At 31.5% G+C, this 19905-nt stretch overlaps 2 protein-coding genes across 4 annotated transcripts; one reads left to right on the plus strand and one right to left on the minus strand.

Annotated features, from left to right (window-relative positions):
• The first annotated feature begins 1623 nt into the window (after positions 1 to 1623).
• LOC122275862 (selenoprotein F-like) lies at positions 1624 to 4893 on the plus strand. The gene is made up of 4 exons (XM_043085164.1): positions 1624 to 1876; positions 2982 to 3040; positions 3772 to 3953; positions 4650 to 4893. Exons 1-4 carry the CDS (start codon positions 1711 to 1713, stop codon positions 4720 to 4722), a joined length of 480 nt encoding a protein of 159 aa, XP_042941098.1. The 5' UTR covers positions 1624 to 1710; the 3' UTR covers positions 4723 to 4893.
• An 818-nt stretch (positions 4894 to 5711) lies between these two features.
• Positions 5712 to 10668, minus strand: LOC122275868 (transcription factor bHLH153). Of its 3 annotated transcripts, XM_043085188.1 has the most exons (7): positions 10088 to 10666; positions 8753 to 8819; positions 8013 to 8129; positions 7615 to 7680; positions 7273 to 7338; positions 6658 to 6702; positions 5712 to 6232 (listed from the first exon to the last, which is right to left on the minus strand). In XM_043085188.1, exons 3-7 carry the CDS (start codon positions 8100 to 8102, stop codon positions 6080 to 6082), a joined length of 420 nt encoding a protein of 139 aa, XP_042941122.1. In that variant the 5' UTR covers positions 8103 to 8129; positions 8753 to 8819; positions 10088 to 10666; the 3' UTR covers positions 5712 to 6079. The 3 variants fall into 3 exon arrangements, with proteins under 3 accessions (XP_042941122.1, XP_042941116.1, XP_042941108.1); XM_043085182.1 differs by lacking the exon at positions 8753 to 8819 and having other exon boundaries at positions 7279 to 7338; positions 10088 to 10668; XM_043085174.1 differs by lacking the exon at positions 8753 to 8819 and having other exon boundaries at positions 10088 to 10664.
• Positions 10669 to 19905: the final 9237 nt, after the last annotated feature.

Genomic DNA, 19905 nt, shown 5'->3' on the forward strand with positions numbered 1-19905 from the left:
AAGTCACAATTTTTGATAATGAGTTGGGCTTAAGAAGGATTATCTTGGAAGGTGACTCTCTCCGAGTTATTAATAACATCAAGCAACATGATACTCTTTGGAATAGTGCAGGTTTGATCATAACAAGTGTGAAAGATAAGCTTATACTATTTAATAAAGGGGTTGTTAGGCATGTTAGGAGATAAGCTAATATTGTGGCTCATTGTTTAGCCAAGAATTCTTAAGAGTTAAGAGGAGAATTCTATTGAGATGTAGGATTGTCCATCTTGTATTCTATCCCTTCTTTGATGGAGGTTCATTAATAAATATATTGATATTGATTCTTAAAAAAAAAAAAAAAAGTTTGTGAAAACCCTTTGTAGGTCTAACACTTATCGTATACTAATTTTGATGATTTTATATTTTACACCCCACAATTGTTTAATTTTCTCTCATCTAACTTAATTAGGTCATGAAGATTTTTGTCCATTGCCATTGGCGTGATGAAAACTTTTAGACCAATTAACTTATTTAAGAAAAAGTTTATTTATAAGGCGGTGTGGATAACAGATCTAGTAAAATATTTACATGGTATAATTTAATTGAAAAATACTACTCTCAATGAGAGTAGCTATTGAAAAAATAAAAAATTTATATGCAGTAACTTTTTTGCACTCCTTGTATACTCCATTGATGTAATTTGTCAAAATAATTATGTTATATTAAAAAAAGTGATGTAGTCAATCACTTCAGTGAAGTGCATAAAAGTAATTGTATGTAATAAAACTCTTAAAAAAACCACTGAAATGATTTTTTTTATTTTTTATTTTACTTAAGAATCAAGAAAGTGGTTTTAATGACTATGAATTTTTTAAAAATATTTAAACGGTTTAAAAAAGTATCTGAAAAAATAAAATAAAATAAAAATTACGTTTTTTTGTGAGAATTCCCGATGGGTGTAACATTGCCCAATTTAATTTAGTAGGTAAATTTTAAGTTTTTTTTTTTAATACAATTAGGATAGGGGTTTTGAACTCATGATTTCTATTTGAAGAACCGGGCCGTATACCATCAAGCGATCAAGATTTTGACATAAATTTTAAAATTTGAATCTTATAAATCAAATATTACCATTTAAAGTAGATAATATATTCTACATATCAACTTAAAAATAGAATAAATTTTTATTTAATGATAGTACTACATCAAATAGGAAACAAATTAAACAATACCATTTTTTTCAATGAAACAAGTCTAAATTAAATCATAGAAAATATAATTGGACAAAACATTTTTTTTTATAGAAAAAACATATAATTATTTGTTCAAATTTAAACGACCCCGTAGGTTAAAAAAAAAAAAAGGGACCCCGTAGGTAGAACAAACATAACCGATGCCGTATTCCGTTACATCCAGTCCCCAGCCCTTTGGAAACGGCAGCGCATGTCATCTGACTCGACTGCTTGTCGCGACAATTTTCTTTTTGAAAAAATATAATTGTAAGTATAATTATGTATTAATTTATATATTAATATAATATAATTAATTAAAAGTAAATTTTATTTAAAATAATATTAATTTAAATTTTAAATATAAATAAATTAATATTGATAGATATTAGTATGCGAGTGTTTATACGTAGCAAAACTCTTTCTTCTTATACCTCTTATTCATTCACCGGGTCCTTGAAACTGCGAGTGGGAGAGTGTTTTTAATTTTACAGAAAGAGAGATGGGGTTGTTGATCTATATCTGTTCTTTGGCTCTGCTAGTTTCTCTAGTACCTCTGGGTGTCGCAAAAGATCAACTGAGCTCAAGGGAGTGCGAGGATCTGGGTTTTTCGGGGCTTGCTCTATGCTCTGATTGCAAGACTTTGGCTGAGTATGTCAAGGACCAAGGTAAACCATTTAAAAACCCATTATTTAAGCGAATTGGCGGGTATGTCTTCTATTAATTGGTAGCTCTCTCGAAAAATCATATATGTTTTTATTTTTAGGAGTCGTTATAACATTTTTGTCAGTCTGGATTTATGTAGTTCACTGGGCTTTCAATATTCTATTGTGGTATTGTTTTTTTCTTGCCTTGGATTTGTAATTTGTTTCTTTTTTTCCTGGATTGTGGAATGTTAGTTTTGTTTATGAACTCTTATCATTTCCTTTGGTTCATATTAAGGGTGTTCGTTGACTATTAATTATGAGGTTTTATGGGATTTTAATAGTCTTTCTCTTGATTATCATTCATGTAAGTTTCTTGGTTTTCAAGTTTATGGGGTGTTATGCTTGATTTTGGCTTGGAATTTTAGGTTCTTAATGGATTTGTATTGTTGTATTGAATGCTAGCCAGCATTGTTTATCATTTCTATGATTTTGGTCTTTTGGGATACCTGTTGATCATTGGTTTTGCGATTATCTGGACCTTTAGAGATTTATATATTAGGCACTTGCGTGTTTTGTTTCCCAGCGATTATAGTGTGATTTTGGGTGATAATAATGTGTTCTGCTGTTGGTTTTTTGGATTTAAGTCGAATACGTGGAAGACTTCTGAAGTAATGGATGGATACCTTTTAGTCTTATAGAAGTAATACTAAAATCTCAACTCTCGGTTTTGGTTTAGCAGAAAAATCTTTCTCTACACAGTTTTATAAGATATAAATCTCTGGTGAAATCTTTGAATTGGATAAAAGTCTAAAGACATGTTTTCTTCCTCAAGCAGACTGAAAAAAGAAATTGTAACAAAATCTTTTACAAGTAGAACTTGCAACTCATTAGTCTAGGTGCAGGGTGTTTATCATTGAACATATAACTTGTCTGGAGATTAGATGATGGGACGTGAACAGCTTCTATACATGAAGGAGACAACCCACATTTATAAATATACTGATTATTAGGTTGTTCCTCGACACTTTGACTTCTGACTCAAGTTATGCCCTAGGGATTCTCCATAAATAAGACTTGTTGCTACTACTGTTGTTATAGATGTGCTAACATCTGATTTTGGCTGTAGATTTGGTATCAGACTGCTCGAAGTGTTGCACTGAGGATTCTGATGATTCCATTAGCAAGGTATGAATAATATTTCCAGAATTCTAGAAGCCAAAAGTGATAGTTTCATTTAATATATTTTTAGATTCACTTGAGCAAATTTTGCTAACCCGAAATCAGTCAAAAGACAAAAGATTGATTAGGTAAACATTGATGAAAATAAGACAACAGGTTAAACTGTCAGGGAACTGGCATGACTGACGACACTTATTTTGTCCGTTCACTCCTCTTTTTTATTTTTTATTTTTGATAGGTCTCCACTTTTTTATTTTCTTTCCCCTTAAATTATGAATACGTAATTTAGCTTTAAAATTTTCAGTCCAATCTTTAAGTAACAATGTCCTTTAATTATAAAAATGTAAATTGAAGTTCAAGATGCTAAAACAAGAAAAAAATGCACCGTGGATGGCTGTCTCAATCATACTTCCTTTCTGGGCCTTCTTGTACCTTCTAGCACCTTTTAGCCATGTGTTAAAAAATTTAATTGATTGGACGCTTGGATATGTATTGGGTATATTGAGAGTTTGAGTGTATCAGAAAGGTCTCTTTACAACATGAGTGTACATGCTACTTGTCTAACTCGCCCTCTTTCAAAGATCTTTTCAACTTCACGTGCATCATGTTCCAAATCACCATGTCTTTACCCGCATCATTTTCCATCTGGAGCCGTAAATCTTCTTGACTTTTTATTTTTATTCATTTACTCCAATGGAAGGAAAAAGATGCTGTAGTTTAACTCTGTGGAACTGCAGATTACCTATTCTGGTGCTGTACTGGAGGTATGCATGAGGAAACTGGTTTTCTATCCTGAAATTGTGGGCTTCATTGAAGAAGAGAAGGATCAGTTCCCTTCAGTAAAAGTTCAATATATTTTCAATTCTCCACCAAAGCTGATCATGCTTGATGAGGCAGGCCAACACAAGGAAAACATAAGGTTAGCTTTCTTTTGTTAGTGTCAACTGTTGAGCACTGGTCTCTCCACTGGATGGATAGAAATTTTGGTTGAGAGATTTGCTTGACCTGATTGATGATAAGGGAGTGATGATGCTGAAATTTGTTTAATTTGTATATGTATAAAAACCTCGCTGCTTGGTTATAACCCCTCCCCCTTCGTTAATCCCCAGTATGTCATGCACCAAAGACTGAGCTCTATGTTACCCAGCTGATGTTTTCTGCCTGGCTCGTGTCAAAGTGTCAGAAACATTTGTTTTCCAAAATTTCTATCATTATAGAGTTCCTAGATTTTCATATCCTTTACTTTGTTATTGTCATGTTAATAGGGGCAGGTGCGGTAGGGTGTTTTGAGGGGTTTGGAGAGTCGGGAGTTGTCCATGCCATGTTGACACGCCATATTTGGGTAAATCAAAGATGGAACTGACAGATCTTGCCTTGATCTGATATCGGTAGACAACCAAAACATGTACCTTAGAAATTAGACAGCTGCAATTTTAGATTTTGATGTGGCTGCCGTACAGTGGCATTTTAGGTTGAGATCTCGTTTTAGTCCAATTTTGGCACAGAAAACACAATTGTCTGGTTTTAGTTTGTTCCAAGTGAATAACGGGTATACGTTAGGTCTGAGTTATTCTACATACTTCTCTTATTGGATCACTTTTTTCCCTTATCACAGGATCGACAACTGGAAACGGGAACATATACTGCAATTCTTGAGAGAGAAGGTTAATCCCACTTCAGCAGACTGAGTTCTTTTTTTTTTTTTGTCTCTACCCTTCTGTGTCCTGATTGTTACAGATGTCCAGATTCCTTTTCTTAGAATTTAATAAAAATGTAGACGATAAGAATGGAAACATCATATTTTCGGGCTCCTTTCTTTATATACAAAAGATGTGAACTACACAAATGAATTGTATTGATGAAAGCTGCCTCTCTAAACCATAGCTTGGATTTGGTGGAAGATTCCGAGGGTCCATGAAGACCCGACATTAGTAATTTAGTGTTATCCTGCTTAATTTCTCTTCTCAAAATTAGCATTCCATTCAGAGTAGCTGGATCTGGGTAGGTTTATTCGTCTGTAGCTGGGCTCCATCAGAATGAAAGGTTTTCAACTAATAGATCCACCTATAATTTCCATTCTCCGGTTTATCTGTTCAATCATTGAATATTGTTCTGGGCAAATGGCGTGAGCTACAAAGCTGCATGAAGCATCAGCAGCTAGATAAATTGGATCTCTGTTCCCAGTTTTATTGTGGTGATGACAAAAATGCACTAGTCTAGCAACAAGTTCTAGGCAGACAAAAAGAGAAACAACAAGTTCTAGGCAGACAAAAAGAGAGAAATAGTATCCATTTAGTGATAATGAAATAACCCATAACTCTCTACATTTTAAACTATATGGATGCTATTCATTTAAGTTGATACCTTCTCTGTCAAATGTGGTAACAAGATAGAATAATGACCACTATTCTACTACAATTTTACTATTTTTTTTATTTTTTATTTTTTATTTTTAATGATTAAGAAAGCGACTATTAGTAAAATTATATATTTTTAAAATTTTTTTTAATGATTAATATATTAAAAAATAAAAAATAAATAAATACACTACAAGTAGTAAAGTGGGGATATACCATCCTCTTATTTTTGGATCAAAAAATAAAAGAGGAGGATGGAGATTGGACATTTGATAAATGGCGTCACAACGGGAACTGCTTTGATCACTCAGGCAAAGAAGTTACGTAAAATGATATTCCCCCCTCCATATATTCATAAATAAATTAATTATCATCATCCTTATACAACTCAGGTTTTTCTAAATATACATTTTCGCATAATCAGTAGAGAGATGATACACATTCGATACTAGGAAGCTTCTACCATTACCAGCTTATAATCAGGATGTTGAGGAAATTGCTTTCCCACAGTTCAAAAGATAGCCTATTCACGCTCCAGATTTCCATGGATACGCCGTGCTGAAGTTTTCGGTCACTAATTTGCCTCTGCCCAACATAATATTTGTTGCACAGTAAAAGTTGGTTACCCTTTACACCACCATTCTAGCCGCATCAAAACCCTTGCGGTCTCTGTGCGACGTATTGCCTCTCAATGGAATTGAGAAATAGCCTTCTCAAACTTGGGAGAAGTAGTCTTGATAGGGGCCCAGATATCTGCACCATTGCTTCGAGCAACTCCAGCTGTGCAAGAGACTGGAACAAGACATAAACCTTTGCTTCTCAAACTGTATGGTCCTAATTCCTGGAGACAGAAAAAACACTGCCTTTATATTCCTGTCATTCCTTTTCTCCAACTATGCTCAGTTATATGGCATTTCTGAGATTGGAATCAAGGATTCAAGGGCATGTTGAATAGCCGAGCATCTAAAATCAGATCAGATTTTTCTTTATTTTTTTGTCCAACAACCTAAAATTGCAGGCATGACCAAATTATTTATTATAGGGAAAATTTGTATACCACCAATCCTAAAGCAATCCAGTACCATCATTTGCAGTAATTGTTCGGTTTCCTATTTTGGAACTGTTGTTTTAACTAATTATGTAAGTACTGTTCCAAGTACCATAAAACACCCTTTATCAGAGCTGCTTCGGAGAAAAATCCAAATTTGACCATTCAGTGTTTAGTATATCCTACAAATGTTCTGCTAATGGATGGCTCAAGCTCACCTGCATTACACTTGGGGTACTTTGGAGGTATGGAGCACTCAACACCTGAAAGCACCGATAAAAATCAAAAAGCAATGAGACCAAACTGAAATCTGTCAGCCATATCTTCAAATAATTAGATACAGATGTCTAGTAGTTCAATCTTCAAACATCAAACTTTAGCCTCATGTAGTTTGGATCTCTCAAAACAGTTTTTAATGGATACAGATACAGATATGATCAGTAGCCCAAGAGTCCAAACAAAACTCTATCACCACAAAGATGGTTGCATCCCTCAATAAAACAGTTTTTGATGGAGCAACCCTTGGGCGATGATTTTTAATCTTTACTTAGGAGATAATCCATGATGGCACAACCCATAATAAATTGTCTATTTGCTTTATTGGACATGGCCAAACAAGTCCAGCACATCTCAAAGTTGGACAAACAAGATTTTCTACAGGATAAAACTTTCATCACTGTAAAACAAGACAACAAAATGGTCACAATCTAGGGAAGTGCTATCACGTGTATGCTATAGATGGGCTACTAATGATAGTTCAGAATTAAACGATCCTAGTTAATAGATGGGCTGCTAATTATAGTTCAGAAAAACAAAGCAGGAAAAGAACAAACCTTAACTTGTTCATGAAGGAACTGTATGTATTCCATTGCCTCCAAAAGGACAGAAGCTGTATCTGTCTGCAGTCAAATCAGAAAAGCTTTAGAAACAACATCAATGGTGAACAACTCTATCAGGGAGAGCTTTAATGGATGAGCTATAACCTAGAAAGAGAACAATGTGTCCCCAAGTAACATCTTTCTTTTTTCCCTAGGGCATCCCTCAATAGCATGCATCTTAACAACATTACTATAATTTAATGTTTTCTTTTCACAAACTCAGTTGGAGATGAATATCCTAGAACTGATCTTTAAAAGGATCCATGCTTTAATTACAATGTCAATTTTCTGTATTACCTTCCCATATGGTGAAACAAGCTGTTGCAGAGTCACAATTCGCTCGCCAAGTTTATCCTTCCTCTCCTATTGTTAAAGTGAGAAAATAAAATAGTAAAATAAGAAAAATAAACACACCAACAAATTACAGATAGTATGCAATAGGGTGAATTGAAGCAGCTCCAAAAGGGACTCAAAATTGCACTGGGATAAATTCTCAACCACCTTCAAGAAATGCTTTCAGATTTCCTCTAGAATAATTTAGCCAACGTGACTGTTTCAGCCACGTGGCCTTTTGGCATTCCCTTTATATTTGCTAGTTATGCCACTTTACTTTTGGAACTGCATATATTCTGCTGGAAAACCATACTCCAACAAAGAAATATAGAAAACGAAAATGGAAAAGGAGATGAAGAAACCTTGGCAGACAAATCAGCCTTATGCCGTTTGGATGTAAGAGAAGTGAGACTTGTCTCAACAGAACAGGGGCTCCTTTTGTGTTCCGTCATCTTTCCTAACTCTATCCCTTCTTCTCCCTAGTTTGAAATAATATAATAATCACTCGGTGAGATAAGACAAAAGGCAACAAGGGCAAAAAACTTGCATGTCCATAATCCGCTTGAAAATATATATAAATCTAAACCCAATAACCAGTATCTTAACTTAATTTATGTTCATATATTTTTCATAATGGAATGATATCTAGACTAAAGGGAGAATGCGCCTATGTGCTTGCCGAAATGTTATACCAGCCCTTCAATCAAATTCTATAATGCTGACTACAGAAGTAATTCAAACTACCGTGAATAAACTCATATTCCAATAAATTAAGTCTTTTCTTGTTTGCATGCGATACCGGTAACACAGAGTAACCATGTAATATGACCAGAATCATTTATACAATATTATGACAAATCAACAATGGACGTATTCTTCATAGTTTTGGAATTTCTGGAGTTTTGAAATTTGGAGCCAGTCATGGTTAAGCAAGTGAGACTGCGACTGATCTGGGGGGCAGTACTCCATAAAATGAAAAACAGAAACCAAACTCGGAAAAATTAAATTAAATATCTGTGGGAAAGCAAACTCTTAATGGAAGTCCCAAGAAGCAAATGCATTTTGCTTGAGACCTCAGCTAGGAGGAAAGGTCCATCTTCACCTCAAGATATGTCACACCCGCGTGTCCAATCAGTCCTAGTAAACAGGCATGATCTACACCGGTACACCTTGCAAAAATCCCAACCCGTGTGGTAATGCCCACAATAATAACAGATTAAAGTTGACCATCCAATGTAATTGACTTTACTTTAAGAAGCATCCCCGAAAGAGGATAGCCATTTTTAGCCAATTATAAACCAGATTGGCATTCTCAACATACCTTAAAAAATCAAATTTTATATGAACCATACACGAAACCATGCAAAACAAATCATAACATTACAAAGTTCATATCTTTAAAAACAAGGTATGAACCATTTTGGTCAGAGGCTAACCACCCTCAATTTAAAACATCCTGTAATATACTTCTATCTGATATTATCAAAAAAAAAAAATCAAATATATATAGATTATATAATATATATATATATATATAATCATAATTAATTAATAGTAGGCTCCACAAGCAGACAACGGGACCATGAATCCATGAAGAACAGATCACCTACACTCACAATTAATATAATACGAATTTATGATACAAAACAATTTTATAATATATAATAGTAAGAAAAATAAATAACAAAGGACGCTTACAATTGCTAAAGACAATTGCTAAAGCTAATTCATCATAGCAATCAGAATCACTGAGTTCTTTCAACTTGGCGAGGGGTCCATGGTTTGATTAATTACACCACACCAATGAGCCAATCTAACAATTAATTGGGGTTTCCTTATATGATAAAAGATCAGATGAAAATAATTAATAAATCTTTTGGGGATAGGATTGGGAATAAACTGGATTAAAGAAATTGGGTATGGTGGGACCAGATTAAATATTAGACAATGCATGAAGGAACCGTAAATTAATCCAATTTTGCACATAAATCAGCCTTCCCACCTTTATTTAATAGCCAGAATAATATGTTAACGAATACCAAAAAGTAAAGACAGCAAGTAATCCACAAAGCGAGAGTATGTCCAGAGAATGTCATGAACACCACCCCTACCATCACTTATTTCAAAATAAGAATAAGCAGGAGAGAGAGAGAGAGAGAGAGAGAGAGAGAGAGAGAGAGAGAGAAGAGAGAGGGGGGGGGGGGGGGGGGAGGAAGATAGAGAGATGAAAGAGTGGCAGAGGGAAGTACTTTGATCGCAAGGTTAAGAGGGGAAGATTAATAGTGATAATTAGGAACATAAAATTTATCAACAAAAGGAATATTTAACATGAGTTTTACTTTTATCATGTGAAGCAAGTTAATTACAACAAAACAAAAGAAACTAGCGGAGAAAATGAGAGAAAATAAATGAAAGGTTTAAAGCTTTGAGTACTTACAGGGTACTTAAGAGTCTGCATTGCAAGGAGCTCGCGATCGTCTCCAACTTTTTACTCCAAACCCTCCAAGACCCACCACAGATGTCACCCAATCTAAGGACCACTTTGATTGAAACCCAAATAAATGTTTCTTATATTGATGTTCCTACTTACTATCCCCGTCCAACTTCCAAAACCAAAAAAATAAAACCACTCTTTCTTCTCTTCGTCTCTTTCTCTCAGTGTATTAATTAAAACTTCTGCTAGAGTTTGTTGGGTTTTCAAGTTGTAAAGTCGTGGACTTTAAGCACAATCAGCGTACATGGTTTTCACTGAATCAGCCACATACTTTTTTTTTTCCCCCAAAGTTCCAAGAATTCGCTGAAAACATCAGAAAATTTGCAGGCATATGATACTAAAAGGGGAAAATAGTCCGAAAACGATTCCGAACGATGACAATGGTCGGACAGTGGGAAAGAACGAAACGAAGAGAGAGAGAGAGAGAGAGAGAGAGAGAGAGAGTGTGTGAGGGAGCTTGTGTAAAGAAAGCTGAGGGAGAGGGCCGGAAGTAGGGGGAGGTGAAGGGCATCTGAAAGGGTGTTATAAAGTTTTTTTTCAAGTTAATAAAAGGCTCGGAAATTAAATTTATATAGATATATGATTATTTATTTGACAGCTAATATACAACCGTGTTGAGAGAGAGAGATTGAAAGTAGTTAATTTAACCATAGATGAAGTCACTGTCCTAACTATGGTTCAAAGAGGCTGGAGAAAATAAATTTTAGTTAATTAATTTTTTCAAAAAAATAAAAATGTGTGTAAGCAATTCAATTCTTGTGGCTTGGCTTGTGAGTTGTGATGCTTTCTGCTTGAACTTAGCTCTTGGAGAAAAAGTCAAAGTTCACAATCTGCCATATAAATGCAGCTTCATCTCTCATGTACGCTTGAAATTAAAGAGAGAAAATATTGCCCGTTTTCTCGTCATTCAATGTAAAGATGGAAAATCTGGGATGCTGTACTTGTCCCTTTAATTCAATAAAGAGAGCTCATCATTTTTTTAATCAAAGCTGCTGTAAAAATAAATAAATTACAGATATAAGGTAGGGAATCGAATGTTTCAAACAAATATTCATTGAAGAAGTGACAACAACATTCTGGAATCTGGAGAAAGATGTGAATAATATATATATATACATATATATATATATATGAGTGCATAGGTATCGTATTCTCTTTAAAAAAAAATTAAGTAAATATAATTAATTTTTTAATAATAAATTTTACTTTTTTTTTAAATAATTACTTGCTCCTTGGACCACACTTTATAATTATACATAGAATTATATATATATATATGATAATGAAGGTGTTAAAGTAAGGGATTGCCAAAAGACAGTTTGCTGTAATGTAATTAATATATCGATTAGTTGTGATTAAAAATTGTAATTAGTAAAAAAATACTGTAATTATCTGTTTTGGTAGTTTCGTTATAGAAAAATTTTGGTCTTTAATGACATTCAAGAGAACACCCAGAGAGAGCATGGCATACAAACTACCATGTATTAATCTTAAAAATATATATTTTATTATAAAGTCTATGTAAAACATACCTATAAAGTGGTTATATGATATAATTTAATTTTGAAGATTAAAACTGAATGATTAATGCTACTTTACATCTAATTTATACAACTCCCTTTATCACGTACGTGGCTAATTAAAAAAGTTCAAAAATATATATTCAAAACAAAATTATGCCCAAAAACATAAAAAATTATAAGTTTATTACTATTTTATGTTGTGCTTTTTATTTTTTAATAAGTCACGTGACACCGCAACAATATGGCAAAGTGGATGGTATAAATTATAGGACATAGTAACATTACTCTATTTAAATATTACAAATCAAATCTTACTATATAAATCATATGACCATAGTATGCTCTACACACCGATTTGAAAATATAATTACTCTTAATCATATAAGTTGCAGTTGAGTGATTATGCCATTAAACTACAATATATTGATCCGTCAAGAGTAAAACCTGTTCTTAATTTATCATACTTGATTTTAATTAGATACCAAAACTTAAAAGATAACAATAATATCAATGGATGTTTGCATAATAAAGTCATATATATAGAGAGAGAGAGAGATCTTATTTAGTTATTAAGTAATTTTAAAATACGGATAAATAATATTCTCACTAATTTCAGATTTACTATTCTATAATCTTCCAACACCGACACGTGCAATTGTAACTCAATGTCGATGGCATGTACGGTTCGTGGAACATGCATAACGAGTGCAACCACTTTTCACGACGAGAATATTAGAAGTGTAGCCTACGTTTGAGGTGGTGAGACAATGCTTGCTTGCTTGGCTATTCCTAAGAAGACTTTAATTCTCGTAAATGACATTCAAAGTAAGATGCTGCATTGATAATTGGATCAAGCATGCATCTACAAAGCATACTCTTGTAAATTTGGAGAAGATTGCTTAAAATTTTGTATTCGTCGAGGTTTAAAGATCAGGACAATCCCACCATCTATTTATGTTGTTTATTGGGAAAAATGAGTTTTAAGACTAGTTTAGTTACATAAATCTAAACTATCTAATTTCATCTCATATAATCATTATAAATTTTTTAAATTCTTACATAAAATATAATAAATAATTTAATTTTTTTAGATTTTAAAACAAAATTAATATTAAAAAATATTTTATAATAATATTTTATTTAACTTTCAACAAAACATCTCATCTCATATTATTTGAACTGTATAACCAAATGAGACCTTACTTTTAATGTATACATAATAAACGGTAATATATATCTTAAATTGTAAAATTTAAATTATAAAATTTATATATTAAATCAAATTATATCATTCTATTAAACATATTCTACGATTTGAGAATAAATTTATATCTATATGTGAGAGAAAACATGTTACATGTAATCACCCTATCCTATAATATGCTCCTTTTTAACTATATTTCCTTCTAGACATTATTGTTAGTTTATTGATGTACAAGGCATTCCATCAATTGATGAGTTGTCGGATTTAACAGATAGGACATTCTCATCTGTTAGCTTGAATGACTAGACAATACTATACTTGAATGACTTTTTCTTTTTTCCTTTCTAATCATTCTGATTGAATTAAAGGGAAATGCCGGTGAGATTGGCTGTCGAAAAAAAAATTCGATTTTTTATATATTTAATTATGAAGAATGTATTTTTAAATAAATAATAAATTTTGTTTCCTTGTTAAAATGTGTAGAGGGGTTTAAAAAATTTTGAAAAAAAAAAGGAATTGCACTCCTTAGCACAAAAATTCGATAGGGATAGGGCTCTCAGTCGCCTAGCACTAACCGAACACTAAAAGAAAAATGGACTTAGTTATTAATAATCTTTTTATTACATTGATTGTAAAAATCTATTTTTCTTATAGTAAAAATAAAATAACAAAACATAAAACTAAGTACCAGACAATTCCAGATGCTACCAAATGCAATTCAATCAAGTTTGGTTCAAATTATAGAATAGAGCAATGATATATATAAAACTATTTAACAATTTTTAATATAATCAATATTTATGTAAAGTGATGTTATTTTTATAAGTTATTTTATAAAAATATCTTTAATTTAAGACATATTTGTATAAAAAATTATAAAAAAGATTGTATATTTATCATTTTCCTATTTATAAAAGACTGATAATATATAAACTCAACTCGACTTGAGGGGATTATTCGAGAGTTCCAACCAATAATGTTGTTTTTATATATGTCCAAACTTTACTCGTAGCTCAAGAGTTATAATCGAATCAAACCTACTAGTAGATTTTGTTAGCTTTTAGATTTAACCTAGAAAATGGCACAACTAAATTTGAACTAACATTTCAAATCCATGACGTTATTACTAAAATGCATGCTGGTGCTAACTATATATATATATATATATTTTATGAAACATTAATATCTTATTAATTATCAATATTTTATCTCTTGACACCCAAACATTAATTAGAGGTTGTTTGAAAGATGTGACGGTTTCATCTTATTTGATCTCATATCGTTCATAAATATAAATATTTTTCAATTTTTTCATATAATCATTAGCTAATCAATATAATTTTTCCAAACTTACAAACAAAACATAAAAATAGCTCAACTTTTTTCAAATTCTAACACAAAAATAATATTTTTATTATACTTTTCCCCTCTCATTTTTTAAAATTCCATGAAACATCATATAACTCAAATCATTTTACTACCATTTACAAATCATTTCATTATTATTCACAAATCTTTCATCTTATATATCTCATTCTCTAAGCATTCCAATGTTATGTTTATTTATCGAGGAGATCTCAAATTATTTGAATTTATTTGTGAATAGTTATATTTTGTGACTTTCATTAAGATGTGTTTAAATGTGTGGCGTATATACATTTGAATATAAGAAATAAATTAAAATATATTTAACTTTTTATAAGAAGTTAAAAATATAATAAGTTTTATTAATAAATAATTTGAAATAAATTGAAATGAGTTTTACGTGATTGGCCTAGAACGAAGAAGAGAGTGGTTGGTTTTGGCAAATAACACGTTCTTAGAATTTCTATCCAAACATAGCCTTTTGTCCCCCTCACCAAAAACTTCCTCCCAACAAAACTCATAGGATGAAGGGAGACACTTCATTTTCACCGTGTCATAGTTTCAATATCCGTCCTTAATTTCCTAGCCTTTCCCTCCTTTCACATTTTCGCTAACTTTCTCGTTTTCTCCAACCCTTTAGAGACTAGAAGTCTAGATCTATGGTTCTTGACTCAGTACCATCTCTTTATATGCTTCCGCAATTACTAGCAAACCCGCCATTCATTCACCAACCCCACCGCCGAACCCCCTTTAATTGTTTTGCGTTCTACCTTAGTTTTTAGTTTTATTATTATTTTTAAGGACATTGAACACTAATATTCTCGCCCCAAATATTCTCACAATAAGATAACTATACCTTTAAATTATATAATATGATAAATACATTTGAATTATAAAGTCACGATAACGATAATATTTTGTGCACAATAACACATTAATTTAATAAAGAATGTTAAAATATACATGACTTTAATAACATATAATAAACAACCCCTTTAAAAAAGGTAAGGTAGCAAATTTACGCTTTTGACAATTGGAAAGAAAAATGCTTTTGACAATCGGACTTGTCATTCAAACGAAAACGAACCGAATCTGAAAAGAATAAGAGATGCATTAATTTGGGCGGCATACAAATAGTCATTGATCATCTTAATAACGTTGAAATAAAAAGCAAATTTTATTGCTTTTTTGACAAATGGATCGACGCGTGTATTTTGGCAGAAAAAAGTGATGGTGGTTCCAAGTTAGATCCTTGAATTTGTCGCTGGATTTTCCGAGTAATTTGGCATGGGATTCAGCTTGAAATGGAAGTTTTTTTTTTTTTTTTTCGACAAAGCAAGCATATTATATATTAAGGCATAAGGTAGAAAAGCGGTTCAGCAGCAGTCATGTATATAATCAGGGGAATCTTTCTTATTATGAAAATTAAGTAAAGACGGTGGAATAGAGATGAGAGGTATGCTTCTAAATATTTTGTTGGTATTGCTTATTGTGTAATGGAATGTACACATCGATTTATATTTCGATATATTTTTCTCATTTTCTAATTTTGAAATGACTTTAAAGCTAGTTTGGATGATAGGTTGAGTTGAGATTAGTTGAAATAAAAGTTTAAAATATTATTTTAAGATTTAAAAATTAAGAAAATTATAATAATTAGATGAAATGAATTGAGTTGAGTTGGATAACCAAACGGCACCTAAAGCAAGCCTGATATCTTGGATGATTGGCTTAGCTAACTAGTATGGATTGATGCTTAAATCCTTAACTGCCTGTAATGTATTTAAGGAGTGTCCAGCAATTACAAGCTTGAAATGGAAGCTAATTATGACTGCAAGCTTCCTATAAATTTAAGAGTTTTGATACACACAAATCGGTGTATTATCATATAATTTATAATCGGATCTATTAAAGTTTCTTTAAAAATTAAAACATTAATATTATTTTAACATAATTGATATGAAAAGTTTTCACATTAACAATGTGTTGGGTGTACAATTAAAAGTTTTCTCTAAATTTAAATACGATTTTAAGAGTTATGTTGTTCGAATTCTAGAAGTTCGAAAATAAAATTAATATCTATTCAAATTTTAAAACTCAATAAAAATTATAGAACCCAAATTAAATATTTATCTTTTTTTACTTAAATCTTAAAACTTGAATGAAGAATCTTGATATGGTACGGTGAACATTTATTTATCGTTGAGAATTATTTATAATAATACTAAAAATTCAAAATCGTAGAATTATTTATGATAGTAACTCATGATCAAATATAAGTTAAGTAGTCAAAGAATTTGGAATAAATTTGGAATATGAACCGACAATAAAAATATAAAAATTTATTTGTACAAATTTTAAATAGATAATTCTTATATAAGATCCCGTAAAAGAGTGAATCTTACTTTAAAAATATATATAAAAAATTATTCTTTATTAATAAAACTCATTTTTTTATTTAAAAAAATATATATAAAACTTGCCACTCAAAATATAGCATATCCTCATTTGAATTGAGAAGTGATCTTATCTTATTTTATATCATTTTATCTCATTATCATAATTTTTTAAAATTTTTATATAAAATATAATAAATAATTTAATTTTTTAAAAATTTTTTAAATCTTAAAATAAATAAAAATATTTTTTTAACTTTTAACTTTTATTTAAAAATAACTCGTCAAAATTTAGACGAAGCCGGATCCACCACCAAATCTACCACTCTCTCTCCCCAGTACGCCAAATGATTTTGACTTATGAACAGTACTATTTCCTACAATTCTAACAGGGTAACTACACACGTCACAGACCAAGCTGCTGGCTCAACTTAGCTATACACCGAACCGAGCCGAGCCGAGCGACACTCACCGTGGTCTCCGGTTTTATTTTTTTAATAAATAAAATCATTTTTTTATTTTATTTTTAGAGAAATGTTTGTCTGCTTTTGGCGGGAAATCGCTGTCAGAGCAGTTTCCGCATTCAGGTGGAAGGTTTTCTGACAGCGGGTCCCACTCATGTTGTCGGGACCCACCATCTTTCCTCACCTTTGATTCCCCCAAATCCTTTCCCAATCTCCGCCCTATCCATCCCTTTTTTCCGCTAAACTTACTTTACGAATTCCGTCCGTGAGCTTGGATTTCTGGTCCTACTTGTGTACTCGCTATCTACGCTCTCCGCGTGTTATAAACGGCACGTGCCACTCTCGGAGGCTGGCTTGGACCGTCACCGTCTAGAAGAGAGAGTAGATGCAAGTCGCGAGTAGAGTTGGGGGATGTGGGGCCCACGGCACACTGCGGCCGTGCGCCAAAAAGTCCACGAGGAGGAGGATTTAGTCATTAGTGGGACCCACGCGGTTTTGCTCTTTGTCCTTCGGGAGTACTTCTTCGGACCTATGTGGGAGTGGGAGACGCATAGGATAGGATTGGTGCCTAGGCCCTAGGCCATAATAAATATCGAGAATTTATTTATCTAAAATATCTTATTTTATTTTATTATTATAATTATTATAATTTTTTATATAAAATATAATAAATAATTTAATATTTTTAAATCTTAAAACCATATTAACATTAAAAAATTATATTATAATAATATTTTATTTAATTTTAAAAAAATCTTATTTCATCTCATCTATATAACTAAATGATATTATTTTTTCTTAATAATTTTAAGTTGAATATATATAATTTTAATTTATATTAAAATTTAAATTCTATAAATTAGATTATACCATATAGATAGTATAGGGTGTAAAATTTTTCAAATAGAATTATTCATATAATTTTATAAGACAAACATTTTATCTACCAAATGATTACATAAAAGTAATGTCATAAACTGATATAGTTTGATATGATTTGTTAGATCATTAAGTTAATTTTATTACAAACTAGATTTAATAGATCACATAAAACTACTGTTAGATGTGAAATTACTTTTATATAATTTCTTTGTGGTTATAACACTCACATTCATATAATTATGCAATTCATCCAAAGTTAGATATATTATTTTCTATAATATAGATTATAATTATACAAATTTATAAAACAAATTTATTATAAACATGAATGGTGGATTTTTTTATGTTGTCTATCGTTAGGGTAAGAGAAATTATATTTGCAGTTTTAAAGAGAGTGTGTAAGTTCAGTATATTCTATTTGAAAAAATTGGATAAATCTATAATCTAACTAATTTATTTAATTTTTTAATGATGAACTCGAATTTTTTTTATCAAAGCAAGTGTGGGCATATTCTATTTAGCATTACTTTTAAGATAAAATGAATGCAATAATAAACTCACAAGAGAGTCTATGGAGATTGAAGGTTTTGTTTACAAAAGTATAAAAGAGAGAGGGAAAGAAGGTGAATTACCAGCCAAGTCATGCCCTCATGAGGTAAAGCAATGATAGACTTGAAGCGGGACGAGAAGGCATAAAAATATAAAGCTGAAAGATGAGACACAGTCACACAAAGTTGAAAAATATGACATAAAACGGGAAGATAGGCTATAAAAAAGAAGAGGAGGGAAACAGAGACTGGGTTTTCCGGATTGGTTTCGTGGGAGAATGGAACTGATACCAGAGATCACTCCATGCATGGAAGACCACATAAACACTTTATCTCCTTCATTTCATTTTAAGTAAGTCATGAATTAGAGTTCTAGCCACATTACCACTGCGAACTATCATATGAGATGAGAGAGTCATTCGATCATATATACTGTAAGCATTCAAATGTGACCCAAAAAGCCTGAAAAACTATATATTTAAAATTAACAAATGAACTTGCAAATAAATTTAAAAACCGATCCGAGACACAATTAATTTTATTGGTCATTTTGACGATCATAAATATACATATTATACGTTGGACAAAGCTGTTACAATCAATTGTTGCTATGAATATAATTTTGTCTGTTTGTCCTTTGGCAATTATTCGAAGAGTAGTAGGGCAGCTAGCCATGCATACTTTTTACATAATATATCGCTAAAGAATACTAGGTATAGGGCATTTGATTGAAAAATATGTAGGTATTAAGAATGTGATGATTAGCATCATTGAATAATTTTGATCTGATTAAAGACTACGACAATTGTTTGAACCTAGACTACTCATCACTCATGTCTCCTTCCCTTTACGCTTGCTTGATCAACAATAATGCATTTTGTGTGCTGTCGAATTTCTCATGTTATATGCTTTCTGAATTAAATGCCTTCTCACGAAATAATGCACTTTTTTTAAAAGGGGGTGGGGGTGTTTTGAACCCAAATTTTCTACTTAAAAAACTAGATCGTATGCCATCATGTCACAAAATAATGCGCCTTTGGTTGCTTGCCATATGATGATAAAAGTTGTAATATCTTTCGGACGTAACTTGGTAATCTTTTTTGGGCTTTTTTATGCGGGCGCGGGCCTACTACGGTCTTGAACTCTCAAAATCTTTTCAACTCCTATAGTGGTACGTACTATTATACAAATATCTAAAAGAAATAATATTTATAATTTTAAAATATATAAATTTCACGTATTATCTTTAAAAGAGAAGTAAATAAATCTAAAATTTAAATAAAAATTATTTTTTAATAATGAACTCTATTTAAAAAAAAAAAGAGTGCAGAAATTTTACACATTCTAAAATTATGTCTACTATTATGTACTTTATATAC

Source organism: Carya illinoinensis, chromosome 1, assembly GCF_018687715.1.
Source record: "Carya illinoinensis cultivar Pawnee chromosome 1, C.illinoinensisPawnee_v1, whole genome shotgun sequence".
NCBI classification, from domain to species: domain Eukaryota; kingdom Viridiplantae; phylum Streptophyta; class Magnoliopsida; order Fagales; family Juglandaceae; genus Carya; species Carya illinoinensis.